Source organism: Melospiza melodia, chromosome 10 (assembly GCF_035770615.1).
Source record: "Melospiza melodia melodia isolate bMelMel2 chromosome 10, bMelMel2.pri, whole genome shotgun sequence".
Lineage (NCBI taxonomy): Eukaryota > Metazoa > Chordata > Aves > Passeriformes > Passerellidae > Melospiza > Melospiza melodia.
The window spans coordinates 19,970,760-19,986,902 of NC_086203.1; the positions used below are offsets into that span (position 1 = coordinate 19,970,760).

The 16,143-nt window shown below is 41.0% G+C and overlaps 1 protein-coding gene across 2 annotated transcripts in view; it reads right to left on the reverse strand.

Annotated features, from left to right (window-relative positions):
- Window positions 1–7,581: 7,581 nt before the first annotated feature.
- EEFSEC (eukaryotic elongation factor, selenocysteine-tRNA specific) overlaps window positions 7,582–16,143 on the reverse strand; it is a 120,800-nt gene continuing 112,238 nt past the window's right edge. For both annotated transcript variants that reach the window (XM_063164770.1, XM_063164768.1), the window contains exon 7: window positions 7,582–8,565. In XM_063164770.1, coding sequence (XP_063020840.1) covers window positions 8,381–8,565 — 185 coding nt within the window. In that variant the 3' untranslated portion in view covers window positions 7,582–8,380. The remainder of the gene's footprint in view (window positions 8,566–16,143) is intronic.

The following is a 16,143-nucleotide window of genomic DNA, read 5'->3' on the forward strand; positions in this document are numbered from 1 at the left end:
GCATCAATGTGAACCCCCATTAGAAATGAACACTTAATAAAGCAGGGACTCTGCACAGCAGAACTCTGTGAGATGATGCCCAAAAGGGACAGTTAATATTGAAATTATTAAATTGTTACTTATCAATCTTCATTTGGAAGAGTATATTGATTAATTAAAACCATTAGAAGCATGGACAGTTTTCTGTACCAACAGAGGTGGCAAAGATTTGCACTTCTGAAGAGAGATGACATCTGATAAACAAACTAACAGCAAGAAATGAGGAAAATCACGACTTCTGTTCCTGCAGAACATGAAATCAACTCAAAATAGCAAATTATAATTGCAGTACCATAATTAGCTTGTGGGTTAGAGTGCCACAAGATACCTTGGAAAATGCATTTCAGCAGTTTTTTAAATGATTGTGTATTTGTCTGGCTAACAGAAAAACCCACACTTACTCTAGACAGAACAAAAATACAAATTTTCAGGCTCAAAGGACACAAGATATCCACCAGTTGTGAGGAGACTGGGGAAACAGTTCCCCTATATAGGTTATTCCATAATTATCCATGGCAGAAGTTTTCATACTTTCCAGGAGTGTGATGCTGGAAACATTAAATGCTCATGTTTAAAAATCTATCCTATCTCCCCTTGAATCTGCTTTAAAACAAGAAAGAAGAAAAATGAGGTAAGGGAGCTTGAGCAACTCCAAACACATCAGCCCACAAGGCTCCCTCACACCCAGCAGCTCGCTATGCATGCTGTGTTACGGGCAGCCCAGATCAGCACATCAGGCATGGGCAAATCTCCTCAGGCAGCTCTTCTGCATTACAGGACTGAAAACTGGAGCTGCAGAAGGGCCAGCACAGCAGCTGATCTCCAGAGACAAGGAACCTTCCTGCACTGGCACAACGGGGGTTAAGCAGATAGAGGTGCTGAGGTGAAACACTCCAACAATTGACCTATTTGTCATTCAGGTTTGAGACTTTGTCCTTACACCCTGTGTATGATCTGTGAATCTGCAGCTCTTCCCTAAGCTCAGGCTCCTTGGAACAGGCAGGTCTGATCAGGAAGATGAATGTTTCCTACCTTGAGGAACATTTCCTCCAGAAGCCAAACACACCTGCAGGCAGGAGGGTGCGAGCTAATCCCTGTTGTGCTGCAACCCTGCAGAGAGAGCTGATCCTTCTGCAATTCCAAACTGCCAGTCAAAGCTTTAACATCTTAATACACAGCATGCTCTAATTAAAATTTCTAATTAAGGGGGAAAAAAACACCCCAGACTAACCAGCAAAACTAATGTTGCAAATTAGCAAGCCTTGTGTACAAATTGAAGGTGGTGTTTGCTGCTCTTTCACAGATGACTTTAATGTTTGTATTTTAAGCAAATTGTGGACAAAGTTACCTCAAGTTCACTTCTGCCTGTTTTAGTAGTGGGACACAAGTACCAATTCCTACATGAGCCTTCTCTGTTAGGGTGGGGGGCAATCCACAGACAATCCATTTAAGAGCCTTCCTTTGGGAGATGGACAAAACCGAATATGGACCACATGGACAAACTCTGTCTGCATTGCCTCAGTGAAAGATAAAGTTATGACAGATTTCCTCTTACTTTTGTCGCAGGAAAGAAATGTTCTGAGGAGCCCAGACTACCCTCAAGGCTGGCAATGCCAGGCTCATCAGTGCCTTCACATGGCAGCAAGGGAAACGTGGGAAGAGAAGCAGCAGGAGCCACAGTCAGAGGACTCGGGTCCACCCCTGTGACATCCCACACGTGGCAGTGGACAACTGACCAAACTCCTTCTCCCACTTTTGTACCAATCAGTTGGGCATCCATTCACTGCACAAACACATAAGTGAGTGCAAGTTGTACATAATGACGTGGCTTTGAAATACACCATATATCAAAAGCAAAAGTTGTCAAATACTGTCAGCACTTGGTACTGAGAACTCAAAATACTTTGTAAGATCTTGTCTCGATACTGATCTCACAGCAACTTCAGCTTTAAAAGAATTTGTGTGTGTTAAACTGTGATGCTTAAAGATTTATGTACCTGTTGTAACAACAGAATTACTAAATAAATGTGCTCAGATACAACAGTTTAAGGTCCCTACAATACATTTCAGTCTAAACCCATGCCTCTCATTGAGGTCTGTGTTCCTGACAGTTCTGTTTTCATTCCAAACTGGCAAACCTGTGTGTTCCTCCACTGTTCTAAATCCAGACCTCTGCCTGAAATTGCCCAGTCATGCCATGCTTTGCCAGATGGAAAATGAGATTTAGAGCTCAATTTAGAACTGGATGAAGACCAAACCGTCCACTCACCCAGTGGGGTTCTAAGCAAGATCAATCTTCACAGTTAAAAACAACAGAACCCCCCCAACACTGAGGTATAAAGTGATTTGCATTTGTTTCAGAACAAAATTATTCTCTTGCCAAAGCTTTCCAACAATCTTTTTAAAAGGTAAGAGGACACAAAACCATCCTGTCCTTTCTCCTTCCACATTCATCAGCAATTGACACCTACCTTAGTTCATCTAAAGACGAAACAAGTAAGATGTTCATGAGAAAACACTGCTCAGATGCCTGATTTTTTTTTTTTGAGGAATAATTTTAGTTATTCTTGCACAGTAAGTAACTAAGTACCCCATCTGCATTTCTATTGTCCTCACAAACAGCATGACCAGCACTCTGCAGAAAAAAATTCCCCATATCCATTTTACAGAGGTGGGCACCAATGCAGATAATTTTTCAGTAACTTAACAAGGTCTAGAAGAGCTTTGAAAGACCCTGATCTTTCCAGGTAACAAAACTATGCAGGGTTGAGTGCAGAGTTCAAGGCAGCTTTGGTTGAAGTGAGGCTTAAGAAAGAAAACTAGATGATGGATCGCTTACTTAAGCAAAAACGAAGAAATTTAGGCAAAACTTCTGTGTGGGGTCTAAGTTTCAGCTTGTCCTTGTGGAATGCTGCTTTGGGAATGAATTCACCATGAGGGCATGGATCACTCCTAACTGTCAGACTCAAGTTATAGGCACTAAAATATCAGTTTTCACAGAAAATAGTATAAAAGAATCAGCTCCTACACATCTGAATGGGGGCCATGTAGAGCCTAATAAAAGCAATTTTGTGGTCCAAAAAGGATGGAGTCTCTCTGATTGACATGAACAAGGCCCTTGAGAAATCTCAGAATGATCAACCAAAACACAAGAAAACTGCATGACTCCCACTCAAAGGAGAAGAAATTGATCTAAACAGAACATGCTAGAGCTAATTAACAGCCCAGCTTTCTGAAAGGATCAAAAGTAACCAGATCAGTTTAGCCAAAATGCAGTGCAAGGGTGTTAGCAGGCTCCTCATTCACTGCTGGGGTTGTCAGTTTAGCAGCACTTGATCCAGACCTCAAACTACCTTTTGGTTAAGAAACATGCACTAGAACAGGCAGGACTGGCAAGGACTCAACAGGCAAAAAGACAGTCTCATTTTAATGAATGTGCCTTGTAAAGCAGTGCAGGGTTGAGATTTACCAAAGATGTTGCAGTATTTTCTGATCCTGTTCAATGAGTTCCTTTCACAACTGACTATGAAATACAAAAAGATAAGAATTTGATACATTCTCCTGTCCTTTACTAGAAAAAGTATACAAATGCATATCAGAAATGTATGGCTCAGATACCCCTTGGAGGACTCACCTTTGAGAAGCAACACTTTCCTGGAGGGGGAAGTGGATGATCCAAGTCTTGCAGACTGATTACACCACCTTGGAGAAGCACTTGTACCAGACACACAAATGGAAATAAAAACTGTAACACTTACTGAGGAGTGGAAACCCAACAATTGGAACTTCAACTAGCACAGCATGCACAGCAGGAGATGTGAGCAAGGCTCCATGTTCTGGCATTGACAATGGGAAATAAGCAGATCTACTGTACTCTTTTTCCTCATATATTGTCTACAGTGTAACCTGGTGCTTTTAACCTGTTTTTGCACAGAACAGCAGGAGAATTTGTGGGGAATCCCAGAGGACTGCCAGTATCTTGCTTAAACTCAGCCTCCCCAAGCCCCTGGATTCCTTCTGGGTGCTCATCTAGCAAAACTGGCCTTCCCACAGACTGCAGTCCTAAAGTCCTTCCCTTTCTGCTAGGCTTGGCAGGTTGGCTCCCAGTACTAGGCTCTATCTAAAAATAATTCTATTTATATCCTCAACAAGTTTGTTTAAAACTCATGTGTTTGTAAATGAAGAGCTTTCCAGCTCACTGTGGATATTAAACTAAAAGGGAAACATGAAGGGGTTTTGAAACTGCTAATAAGGTAGCATTCCTCTGCTGCCTTTCATCCCTCATTTCACAAGATCCCAGAGCACTTTGCAGATGTAAACACAGAGCGGCTCTCCCAGCAGTGAGAGGCAAACAGTGCTGGGCTGGGCTGTGCCTTCACCACTGCATCACCCCACGAGCTGTGAGGGGCTCTCATTGTGCTTTACCACCCCACGGCTGTTCAATTCCAGAGTCCAGCAGGCAAGGAGAGTGCTATTGCCCAGAAATAGATGCCTTGTACGCACCAAGAACTGCCCTGGTGCAGATGGTTCACTTTTCCATAGTCAGTTACTTGCAACCAGCCAATACAGGATTTAAGAGACAGAGCTATTTTCAGCTGAGCCAGAAACAGACACAGAAAGGACACCGGTACCTCGGGCTTTGTCAACAGATTGGAGTTGATGGCTCTGTCCCAGACATTAAATGCATTGTAGTTTTTAACAGAAGCTGTTCTTTAAGAGCTGTGTTGCAAGCCTGATGCAAACCCTTCAGTCTCAGTTCCAGTGCAAACCCCCTTTTTAGGTGGGGAGACTCAGCTTTGATTCCAAGCAAAGGATGCCACCTACTGAATCCTTGCTACCATGAGCACAGCTTTGACCCTCCTGGCTCCAGACCTCTGGCACGATCACAAGCCAGACTGCAGTCCCAAAATAAATTCCAAGGAAAAGTAGAAAACAGGCTTGTAAAAACGAAGCTTTTCTCCCTGCTAGTCTCTCCACAGCCCGAAGATGTATTACTCACCAAACATCTGCACAGCCGTAATAATTTCTAGTTTTGCAACACAGACAACCTTAGGAGCATTAAAAAAACTCCTTACATCTTTATTCCATTTTGGATTCATTATAATACAGTCTGACAATATATGCTAGTACAGTACATTCTGCAACATTTAACCCCTGCTCCCAGCTGCCGTTCTTAACTTCACGGCTTAATGACACAGAGTCAGTAGATCACAATATGACCCTGTTAATATTTTTTTAATGCCATTTTTACAAATTACAGCATAATGCACTGATTATGAGGATGAAAGGAAAGTCTCTACGTCTGTCTGGAAACCAAATAAAAGAATGTTTGAACATCTGTTCATCCTACAAATGTCTTTTAAAGCTTTGATTTTCCCATAATCATTTTGTTCCACCATTTCACCCTTTTTCGAATGTGTATCCAACAGCCTCAGGACAGTAGCCAGAGATCTGCAGTAATAGCACATTATAATCAAAGTTCTTGGGCACACTTAGGTTCTCCCTTTAGAATTCTACATTGAGAGAAACACAAAAGATCCCTCCCCAGCTGTGTGTCCTACACAGACCTCTGCAGCAGGAGCAAAAGGAGAGGATGAGGCTCTGTGACAGGGGCTTTCTGCAGAGGATTCCAAGGCACAAGGGCAGGGCAGGGGGACAGGGGAAGGCACTGCCTGCTCCTGTGGGTCCATCAGAGCTGCCCAGGGTCACAGCCTGAACAGAGGATGCACACAGGAGCTGGGATGAGCTGCAGACCAAGAGCCTTGCCCACCTCACTGGGCTCCAGCAACCATCCTGGGAGCCCTGCCGTGGGGCAAGAGCAGAGCCAGAGCAGGGAGCAGCAATGAGCAAAGAAGGAAATGGGAGCACTGTGGAAGAGATCAGGCACTGAGCACTGAGAAGATGGAAGAAAAATGCCAAGCTAGTACGCTAGTCTGGAAATGAAATGGAAGATAGGAGGGAGATTTTAAAAATATGTTTACAAGAGACTGGATGAGAAAGGGATGTAGGTCCAGCTCTGGAATTATTGCTGCTCACTCCCTTGGAGTACCCAAGCAAATAAACCATGGGACTCCCTGCACTGGAGTCCTTTCAGCCAAGCAGAGGACTGCAAATCTAAGTGTTCAGGGTTAATGAGTTTTCAAAGGGATCAAGTTCCGTAACAACAGACTCACTGATCCTGTTAAGGGCAATCCACCGTGTTGGGGGGAACACATTCATCAGATAGGCTTTTGTGAAAATACATACCCCCATTTACACTGACAACCTCCTCTCCAGAACTACTCAAAGGTGTCTTAGAAATGAGAGAAGACAAAATCCTTTAAGTGCAAGGATAACAACTCTGGAAGCACCTTTCCTGATTCATTCCCCTTTTCTTTCCAATACTCCAAATTAGCAACCTGTTTAAAATTTGGCAAGGACACTAGAACTATACAGATAAAAGTATAAGTTCCTTAATAACTAGGAGCATTTAATTAGGATTTTTATACCCATAATTAGACTAACCTGGGATGATAGTAACACTGTTCCTTCAATGTCATCTGTTTCTCTGCTCATCACTGCAGTATCTTAGGCAGAGTTAACAGTGCAGAGTACAAAACAGGATTTGATAAAGGCTTAAAAGAAAGATAACATTATAAATATTCTTTCCAAAGACTGCTTTTGGGGGTGTTTGGGAAGAAGAGAGAAATGGGGAGGGAGAGGTGACAGGGGTGTGAAATGCATTTTTTCCATGACAGAAGGAAACATTTTCCAGCAAGGTTGGCAGCACAAGTTCTGTTAAGCCAATAGCTGAAGTTGCCTGCCTAATTCCTCTGGGATCACACTGAAAGCATTCCCCATCATCTTAAGGGATGTGCTAAAGCTTTGCTGGGACTCACTCAGCAGAAACTGTTTGGGATTATTACACAAAGCACTAATTCTGTTCTGATTCAAAGGGGGACCATCAGCCTAGTTTAGACATCAGGCTTGCTCTGTCTCACAAGTGTCCAGCTGTAAATATCCTCTCAACAGCTGATAACTTTGCCATCTGTAGCCACTTTGGCTACCTAGAAATTAAAAGGGAAAGACTGGAAAAAAATCAGGATCATGATGGACTCGTGCCCATCAAGGGATATAGTAATAAGATTAATAAGAATGAATGCAGGAATTATTTACCTCCATGTGCAGCATTACATTGTACATATGGTCACCATCTAGAGCTGACTTCAGCAAAGGGGTCACAGGCTGCCATTCAGCATCAACAAGCAGGAACTCTTTCTGTTCAAAAGGCAGGAACCAACATTTGCCATGCTGCCAAGCCTGAGTCCAATTTCTGTTCCAGACTGAAGCTTTCATACCTGTGGAATTGCTGTTAGTTTTCATGTTAAGGTGTCCTATACTCTGTATGCAACAAGGAAGGGATATTACCATTGCTCTCCTTTTCATGAGCCTAGGACATGAAATTGAGCGAAAGAGCTAAAGCAGCCATGAAATCCCTATTAAAAACTAATGGTTTCTAAAGCATCTTGGAGACACTCATTTTACAAGGCTTATGCAGCAATCTTCTATCATTATTTTAATGAAACAAAGCCCTTGACTGTTTCCAGAGGCAACTTTTTCTTTCACACACAAAAGGCATTTTGGTCACAAAAAAATAAAAAAAGGAAAAAGAAAACAATTATGGCATTGGATTCATTGCAGAACAGGCAGGAAAATAAAAAAAGTTACATAAAATGTCACTGAAGATAAATTCTGAACCTGTGGAAGAGCAAACAGAACAATCAAGACTCTCAGCTATACAGATCATTATGTTTAATATGAAAAACCTTTCTAGATATAAACTGTATTTATAAAAAACATCCATACCATCTCTCAGACAGCATCTTTCATATTTGCAACTGAAGGAACATGAAATATCCATTTTAGCTCTCACCTATTCAATAGTATGCCTTTGGTCTCCCACTTTGCTCAAGGAAGTGAGCCTAGAATAATCAGCTTCACTTTGTGGATCACATGAAATTCACATCCTGACTTGGTGGCAAACTTCTAAATCAAGAGAAACTTCACCACAATTATCCAGGCAAACAGTGCAATTAGAATGTGCACCCAGGGTGCTCCTCTGGCAGGTGGGCCAGATGAGATGCCACAAAGATGCACATCACAGAGATGACAAAATAAGCAAATCTGAACAGAACAATATGAGATTGCAGAGATTTTGGAAGGGGGCACAGTCAGCACAAGCTTCCAGGCTCTGTTTGTGAGGAAGGAACAGGTCTAATGTGTTTGGACAAGAAACACATTCCACCTCAATGCATTTCAGGGTCTGGACCTTAAGGTGTAATCAAAGGCCTCTCTTGTTTCCTCAGGACTGAATCATTTTCTTCTGTGTGTCAAAAACATATCTTTTAAAGATAAGAGAGATAGTAACAGGTTGGGCTGAATCATTCTTGCTGCTTTCATCCTCTTTGTTCATATCCCCCTTCCCTCCCTTGGATTTCTTCTTGGAGGCAGCAGTTAGCAGCATCTTGGTGTCTGGCTTCAGCCCATCTGTAAAAGAGCAAGAACACACATGAAAAACACACTCAACATCACATTTCAGAGAACTAGAAAAAATGAGCAGGCATGTTTTCCTCTGAAATTAACCAAAGAAAATAAAGTAAATCAAATGCATTAGGGAAGTAAAATTTCTGTGTAAGATTCCTGCAGTATGGTAGTCTACACAGAAAATAAGAGAAGTCTTTAAACATAAAGTTCATAACAGTGATACCACAAATCCAGTGCAGTATCCTGAATCCTTCAGTGTCCATCTACAGCTTTTAAAGTATTAAACACAGGCAAGAATTTAAACAAGCCAGACCAGCTTGCCTGGTCTCAGTCTTTTACTTGGCAGGCCTTTCCTATTATTTAGACACATACCCAAAGTTTCTTGTCATCACTGAGAATATTTATAAAAATATAAGTCATGAATAAAAAAACAACTGGTAAAACACTAAAATTATAGAGAGTCACAAGGCTCAGAAGATTCTTGAATTTCTTTAAATCTATTTTACCTGGATTTACCTGAAGCACGCTGCTTCTTTATAATTTACACTTTGTAAATTATACAGGTTTTGTGTTTGTTTTTGCTTGTTGTGGTTTTGTTTTTATTTTGTTAAGACAAAGTATTTGCTAGGGATTTCAGCTTGCACTGCTTATTGCTTAGGGGCATGAGAATTAAGCTGCATAGTATTTTGGGGATCTGTTTCTCCAGGCATTTGTGCCAAACAAAAGTATTTGTCCTTTTCCTCCTAAACAGCCAGGGTTTGTTACACCTTTATTTTTTCTTATAACTCAACACATTGGTAACATTTTAGATAAGAAAAGCAAGATAGCAAAGTCCAAAGAAATGCTGTAAAACAAGAGAGATGCAGCTCCTAAAAGACCACTCCTGAAGAAGCATAAAGCAGAAAGCAACAAACTCCTCAAAGCTTTTCCAGCGCCACCTGAATATGCTCCAACGTGGTTTTCAGGCATTGGGCCAAAATCAGTTCAGGTATTTTTAACCTGTGGTGTCACATAACCTTATCTCAAACACTTAATCAGCCTCTCTCCCTTCAAACTGAAATTCAGATGTGGATTCTCGTATCACGGCCTGACAAAAAGATTGAGATGCTTATGATTTACTGGAGACAGGAGGTCTGCAGCACAGGTGAACTGCTCCAGCTCACACACAGCCAGGGCCACTCTCAGCTGATGGCAGGGGGACACAGCCCCAGCTTCTCATCTTGCTGTGTCAGGGAGCAAACAGCATTCCCAGCGCACGGCCAAGGGAAGGGAGGAAATGAGGAAGTGTTGAAGCAAAACCAGGAAGCTCCCAATTGCCATTTCACAACCAGAGGCTCTAAACCATCCCTAAAGCCCTGTATTTAGTGAGAATCTTTCACAGAGAGAGGGGAAAAAAAACAAAAAACAAAGAACAAACACAACAGCAACAAAACAACACACAAAAAACCAACCAACCAACCCAAAAAAAACCAACCAAAAACCAAACCAACCAACAAACAACCCCCTCCCAAAAAAAACCGCAATAAAAAAGAAAAAGGGAAAAAAGTGCAACAGTCCAAAAGAGGAGCAAATCAACCTGTTATGTATATAACTAAATAAATTACAGCCCTCACTAAGGCTGCAGGAGTCCAGCATCAAGCACAATCAACTTTGTACAGTTCTGCAAGATCATGCATTTCAGTCATGGCAGCTGCTGTTTTTTCTTTCCAGATGGCAGGACACAAAAAAAGCAATGATTATTTCATTGTGAAAATAATTGAGACTGTTCTTCCTTGATGGCTGAGAAGTCTGATAATGACTATCTTTGCACACGTAAGGTTCAATTAATCAAACTAGGTAATATGGTGTGGCGGGACCACATATTTATTATATGATTTTATTACATTGTAGAGTCATGTTTGATGCAGCTGTTTTGATTTTTTAATTGGATGCTTTCATATGAATCCCATTAATATCATTACCCTTACAATCACTCCATCTTCACTACGAAAAATAATTTATCATTACATGAAAAGCAACTTATTTCCTATTTGGAAAGCTCTGAGACCATAGTGGGTGCTGCTAGGAAAAAAAAAAAAAAAGCAACAGTCAAAAAAGGGGAAAACAAAATAAAAACACCAGAGAGAGTGACCTCACACAGCCCCACTCACTACCTTTGCAGAATTTATTTAATATTTTATGCTTTCTACTGTTTTGATCAACCTAATTGTAACTGTCCCTGCACAGGGTTTCCTCTGCTTTCTTGAGACTACCATTTATTTTTTGGACAAAGAAACATTTCATTTTGCTTTCTAGTTGGTTTCCTTTTCTGGGTCTTATCACTATTACAAATGTTGCTGTTACTGGCACAGCACTGTTTAAGAAAGATGTTTAACTAAATCCTTTCAGAAAGACACATTTTAATTAAAGCAAACAAATCCTAAAACACTTTTATTTATGTTAGCAGGCTTTGCGAGACGCTAATTTCCAAAAAATGGTAATTGGCGGAAAGGAGAGAGGAAGGGAGGAGATGTGGCATTAAAATTGCAGCCAAAATTTCCCCTTATGGGTATCTGAAGAACCCAGGCTGCCTCTGCCCACAGGGACATGGCAGTGTTGGCCTCTCACCCCACAGAGATGCTGGGATGCTGCAGAAAGTCAGGGAATTCTCAGTCACGAGGGTGAAACAGCCACCGAGGATAAACGGAGCTTCAAACCCACCAGTGACATCAGCTTGGATGGCCCAGCACAACTGAAACCTGGGGCAGCATCTGTGGTGCTCAAACAAACATCTCATGTCTGAAAAATTCCATTTTTGAGAAAAAAGACACGCTGCATGTGGAATTCTGCTGGGGAAAACGTATTTAAAACTGAGCCATCCCACCTCCTCCACCCTATCACTAACTTCCACACAGAAGTAAAGGTTTACCTCACCTGCAGCACTTAACACCTCTTTGGACTAAATAAGGTATTCCAGGTAAGAATTTACAGAAAAAATGGCAGAAAGTGGCAGTTTCTACCGGTGAAGTGACAGGCTGACAGCCAGAGGCAGCTCAGGTATTATTAAACTCACATGGTATCTAAATTACCTAATCAGATCCCATGGCCCTCATCCTGCAAACAGATTAGGTGGCTGGCATCATACCCTGACAAATGGCATTTTCTGTTTTTCTGCTCTGGTGCCAGCAGGTCTCAGGGCTGAGGAGGCTCTGAGACAGGGAGCAGCACAAAGGGGCAGGCACAGAGAGACAGCCACAATCGGGGTTTCATCTACCTCTGCGGATTTCTCACATTACACACAATGCATACTTTACATTTTACAAAACCAAGGAAATGAAGGGAAATATATCTGTCACCGAAGAAGACATCAGAGCTTTAATAGCTGAAATGACGGATATTTTTAGATGGAGGTCTAGTTTAACTTACTTACATTAAGGGTCTAATCTCTGCTGAACAATAGCTATGTTAGCTTGAACACATAGTGAGAAATCTGTTCCATTAATTAAGTGCTGCCTGTACTACTCGGATTTGTAGCAAATGTTAATAGATTCTTTTTTTCTTCCTCTGTTGGACAATTACTTTATTTTGCCAAGTTGCTAATGGATTAAATTGAAAAGGTCCACGTGTTAAAAAAAAAGACTTTAGCTTCACAGTTCTAAAAAATGCCTTGCATACAACAATGGAAAAATACCTATGTATTAATATTATTAATGGGCCATCCTCAAAGGCACATAAGATATGTGAAGGCTTAGCAAATTCATTCCTTCCCATCAAAACCATGTCTGTAAGAAGTGCCCAGACAAGGTCTTATGCAAAATGTACTTTTAGCATCCACTAACTCAGGCTAGATACGAAAATCTAGTTGCAAAACAGTGTAATTTACTTCATTCTTTTCAACTATTGTTAATAATTAACAGATAAAAATACAGACTCTAATATCCTTTGTCTCAGAATGGCCTGAAGGATTTAGTCCCAACTGATCCATTTGTAAGCGATATTAATAAAACAATGCATTTTGAAGTTCAAATAAAAAGCAACACCAAATCAGGGAAAACAATTTCCAGGTCTAAAAACAATTTCACATGCACAAAATAAAGGAAAACCACAGTATTTTATACAGTTTTCACAAATAAAAAGCTAACAGCTTAGTGATTTGCAGTACCTTACACAGTTAAATGAATGGCAGTGTGGAGTTTTACAATTGCTCACACAAGAAATTTGCATGGAAACACACAGATTTTAACCACTTCATACTGTAGAACTCTGGACACCTTCTTGTGTATAGATTAAAATCCAGTTTTATCTATACACAATGAATTCAGCTCCGTGCCTGCAGGGCATGACTCCCACGGACACAGGTTCTGCCCCTGAATCCCTCCCTGGAGCTGCTGTGCCCGGGATGGGCTCCACAGAGCCAGCCTGGAATGCCAGCCCCGACACAAATCACACACCCACACACAGCACCTAATCAGGCTCACTTCTGCTTTGTTTTCACTCCTGCTTCAGCTGGAAGGAGGATGAAAGCTGACACAGTATCTGCTCCTCTAATTCCTTTTGCTCACCCAACAGCAGGGTGAAGGAGCTGTGCTTTTGCCTCATATAAATATTTATTTCATCTATTACCTGTAGCCTTGGACTATTCTTTGCCTTTTACACTTTTAACTTCTCCACTACACGTTCTCCTTCACTTAATATTGTCATTCCTTATGAACATCCCTTGTCAGATTTGTTGACTTTTTTCCTTATAAGCCTTCTGCTTCCCTGCTCCTTCTATAGGTCTCCAAGAACAGTCCCCATTCTTTCTTTCTGAAGTCCAGCTCCTCCTTCCTTGACTCACAACTGCACTTGCTATTCAGCCCTTCAGGAGTTTTATCTCTCTCTCCCCCTTTTCCAACTTCATTTTTCAGATTTCCCAACTCTGCATTTCCATTTCCTATTTTCACAGTTCGCTTCAATATTTAGGAATAGTCCTGTCTCCTTCAAAGCTAATGATACATTGTGTTTGAATGCAAGATTTTAAAGACTGAATGCCAGACACACTTTAGATGAGAAGCAAGATAATACAGTATCTCCTTGTAGCCCAGCCAGAGACAGGAGCAATTTTTAAGCAACTGATAACCCATCATTGAAAACAGGTGTAATAATATAGGTGCTGGGCAGGCTTTCCAGCACAGCCAGGAAGAATAATTTATTTTGCTGAACTTCAACAACTCCCTTCTCTTGTGCAAACTTGTAAAAAAAGCCTATTGCAAACTATGCTGGTGAATATGGAAGTATCTGCATGCATGATTACACAGTTTTCTTACAGCATAGGAATTGCAATGGGGGGAAAAAAATAATGTTAAAAGCTTTGAATGCTCCCAATTAACGAGAACTTTGCTTTCAGGACAAAATGAAAAGTTCATCCTACCCTGCACTGATACTTGCCATGGTTTGCTGGAAAAGTGCTGGCTCAGGATCCTCACCATGCTGTTAGGAAAAAGCACATTGAGGCAACACCAGCAGCTACCCTGGGAATAGAAAATATTCCTTTCTTCATTACTTATTAAGAAATTGGTGGACTATTCTTGACTTGCTGATACTATTGCCAAACCTCCCATTCCATTCAGGAATTTACAAGCAGAGTTTCAGTGGGAAACTGAACTTGCTTCTCCCTTCTATAAACAAACTATCCTATTCCCTTTCTTTGAATGCTGCAGGTAGAAGTCTCAGCTACAAACAACTTCTTGTTTCCTGTCAACATTCAAATGCTAAAAATGGACTGAACATCAGAGAACAAGTTAACGCTGCATATTTGACGTAGAAAATAATTTTTATCCGAGGCAAATGTAACCTTTTAATATGACAGGCAGACATTTTTCTTTCCTCCCGAGGGAAGGAAAAAAAAGAGTAAAACTTGAAAGAGGCAAAGTGTTGGGGATAATCCTCACTCACAATGGATTATTTGTAACAGCTGGTTTGCACAATTTCAGGATTTCCTCAAATTGAACTCTCAGAGCCTGAACCCTAATTACACAGTTAGAGAGTGTGTGCCTGCATCAACTCTTGCTAACAGAGAGTACAAAAGCTGGTTGACCTGAAAATCAGAAATAATTAGAGGCCCAGATGGAGACGTCCATGCCACAGTCTGATGCAGAGGGGCTTCTCCAGAGAGTGTACAAAAATCAGCCTCTCCCTCAGCTTACTGCAAGGATGGACCACTGAAAGGAAATAGAAACTTTCTGCCAGTACTGCAGGACTCCAGAATCCTGTATTTCAGCACAACACAATTAAAAACTAATTCATTTTTCTTTTCTTGCAACAGCTATATATATTTACCCATCCTTAGAAATATCCATTGTTAAAAAAACATAGCTACCTGTTTCCAAAGAAGGGTACTAAGTTCAAATAGAGTAGTACTCCCATTTGTTTCACATTCTGATTAACATTAAAATGAGAAAAATAAATTTATCATTGGTTTCCAGCAAAACTAATAGAAATACCAGTGTTATAAGAACTGATTCTCAGAATCCCACAAAACACTAGAAAGGACACACTTGTTTTCCAACTAGTCCCAAAACACATCAGCAGTTCTACAAAACTTTCTATGCACCATAAGAACTTGAAAAGCTCATGTAACACCTCCAAAGTAACATCCTGGAATTTTGATTTAAACAAAAGGCAGAAGCATTCTAAAATGAAAGGATCTGTTTGCCCAGCCTCTCCTCTGCAGTCAGGCAGAAAGAACAAGAACGACAAAGTACAACATCCTGCTGCTTCAACTCCTCACACCAGTTAGCAACTCTGCTTCTCTTCCCCTCTCCTAAAGATACCCCAAATTCTACCTTTTGACTTTATTAATGCAATTTTGCACCTTCAATATCCCAGCAAAAAAACCCAAACCAAACCAAAAGCAAAAACCAACAAAACAAAAAACCCCCAAACAAAAACCAAACCCAAAACACCAACAAAACCAAACCCCAAACCAGAAAAGCCCCCAAACTGATCAGGAAAAACAAGATCTCTGTACCCATAAACACTATAACAGGGACCTCAAATGGACCACACTACACCCAGTGGCCTGGATGATGGGTCATCTAGAGACTGCTGATCCTGTCTAGCTTGGCATCCCATCTGCCTCTCATGAATGTGCTTTAGAAAGAGCAGGGGTGGAACTGTGTCCTGAGCTAAGTGGAGCCCAGGATCAGACAGGAATTCTCTACCTGACATCAGGGTCAACACCTATAAAACTTTTCTAGGCAGAACATTTAAGTTCTCTTACAGGAGCCATTGACTCTGTTCCTAGGTGTTCATCACCACAATAACAAATATAATATGATTACCAAGACAGTTTCAGTGTAATAATTGACCAGAGATTCACTCAAGAAACAAGGGATACATACTCCTTTTCTTGCTACCCTCAGGAGCTCAGGATTTCAGCCTCAATTACTTCCACAGATCAGGCAATGAATTTTACTTATGTAAATCCCTTCATAAGTCTCCAGTAATTCTATTTTGAATTCACACCACCTTTTCCACATCTCTTGTCAGCTCTCTCAAATATTCTGCTAGAGTTCCAAACTCCAGAGAAGAGTAATTTTTCTTTTCTGGCCAGTACAAGAT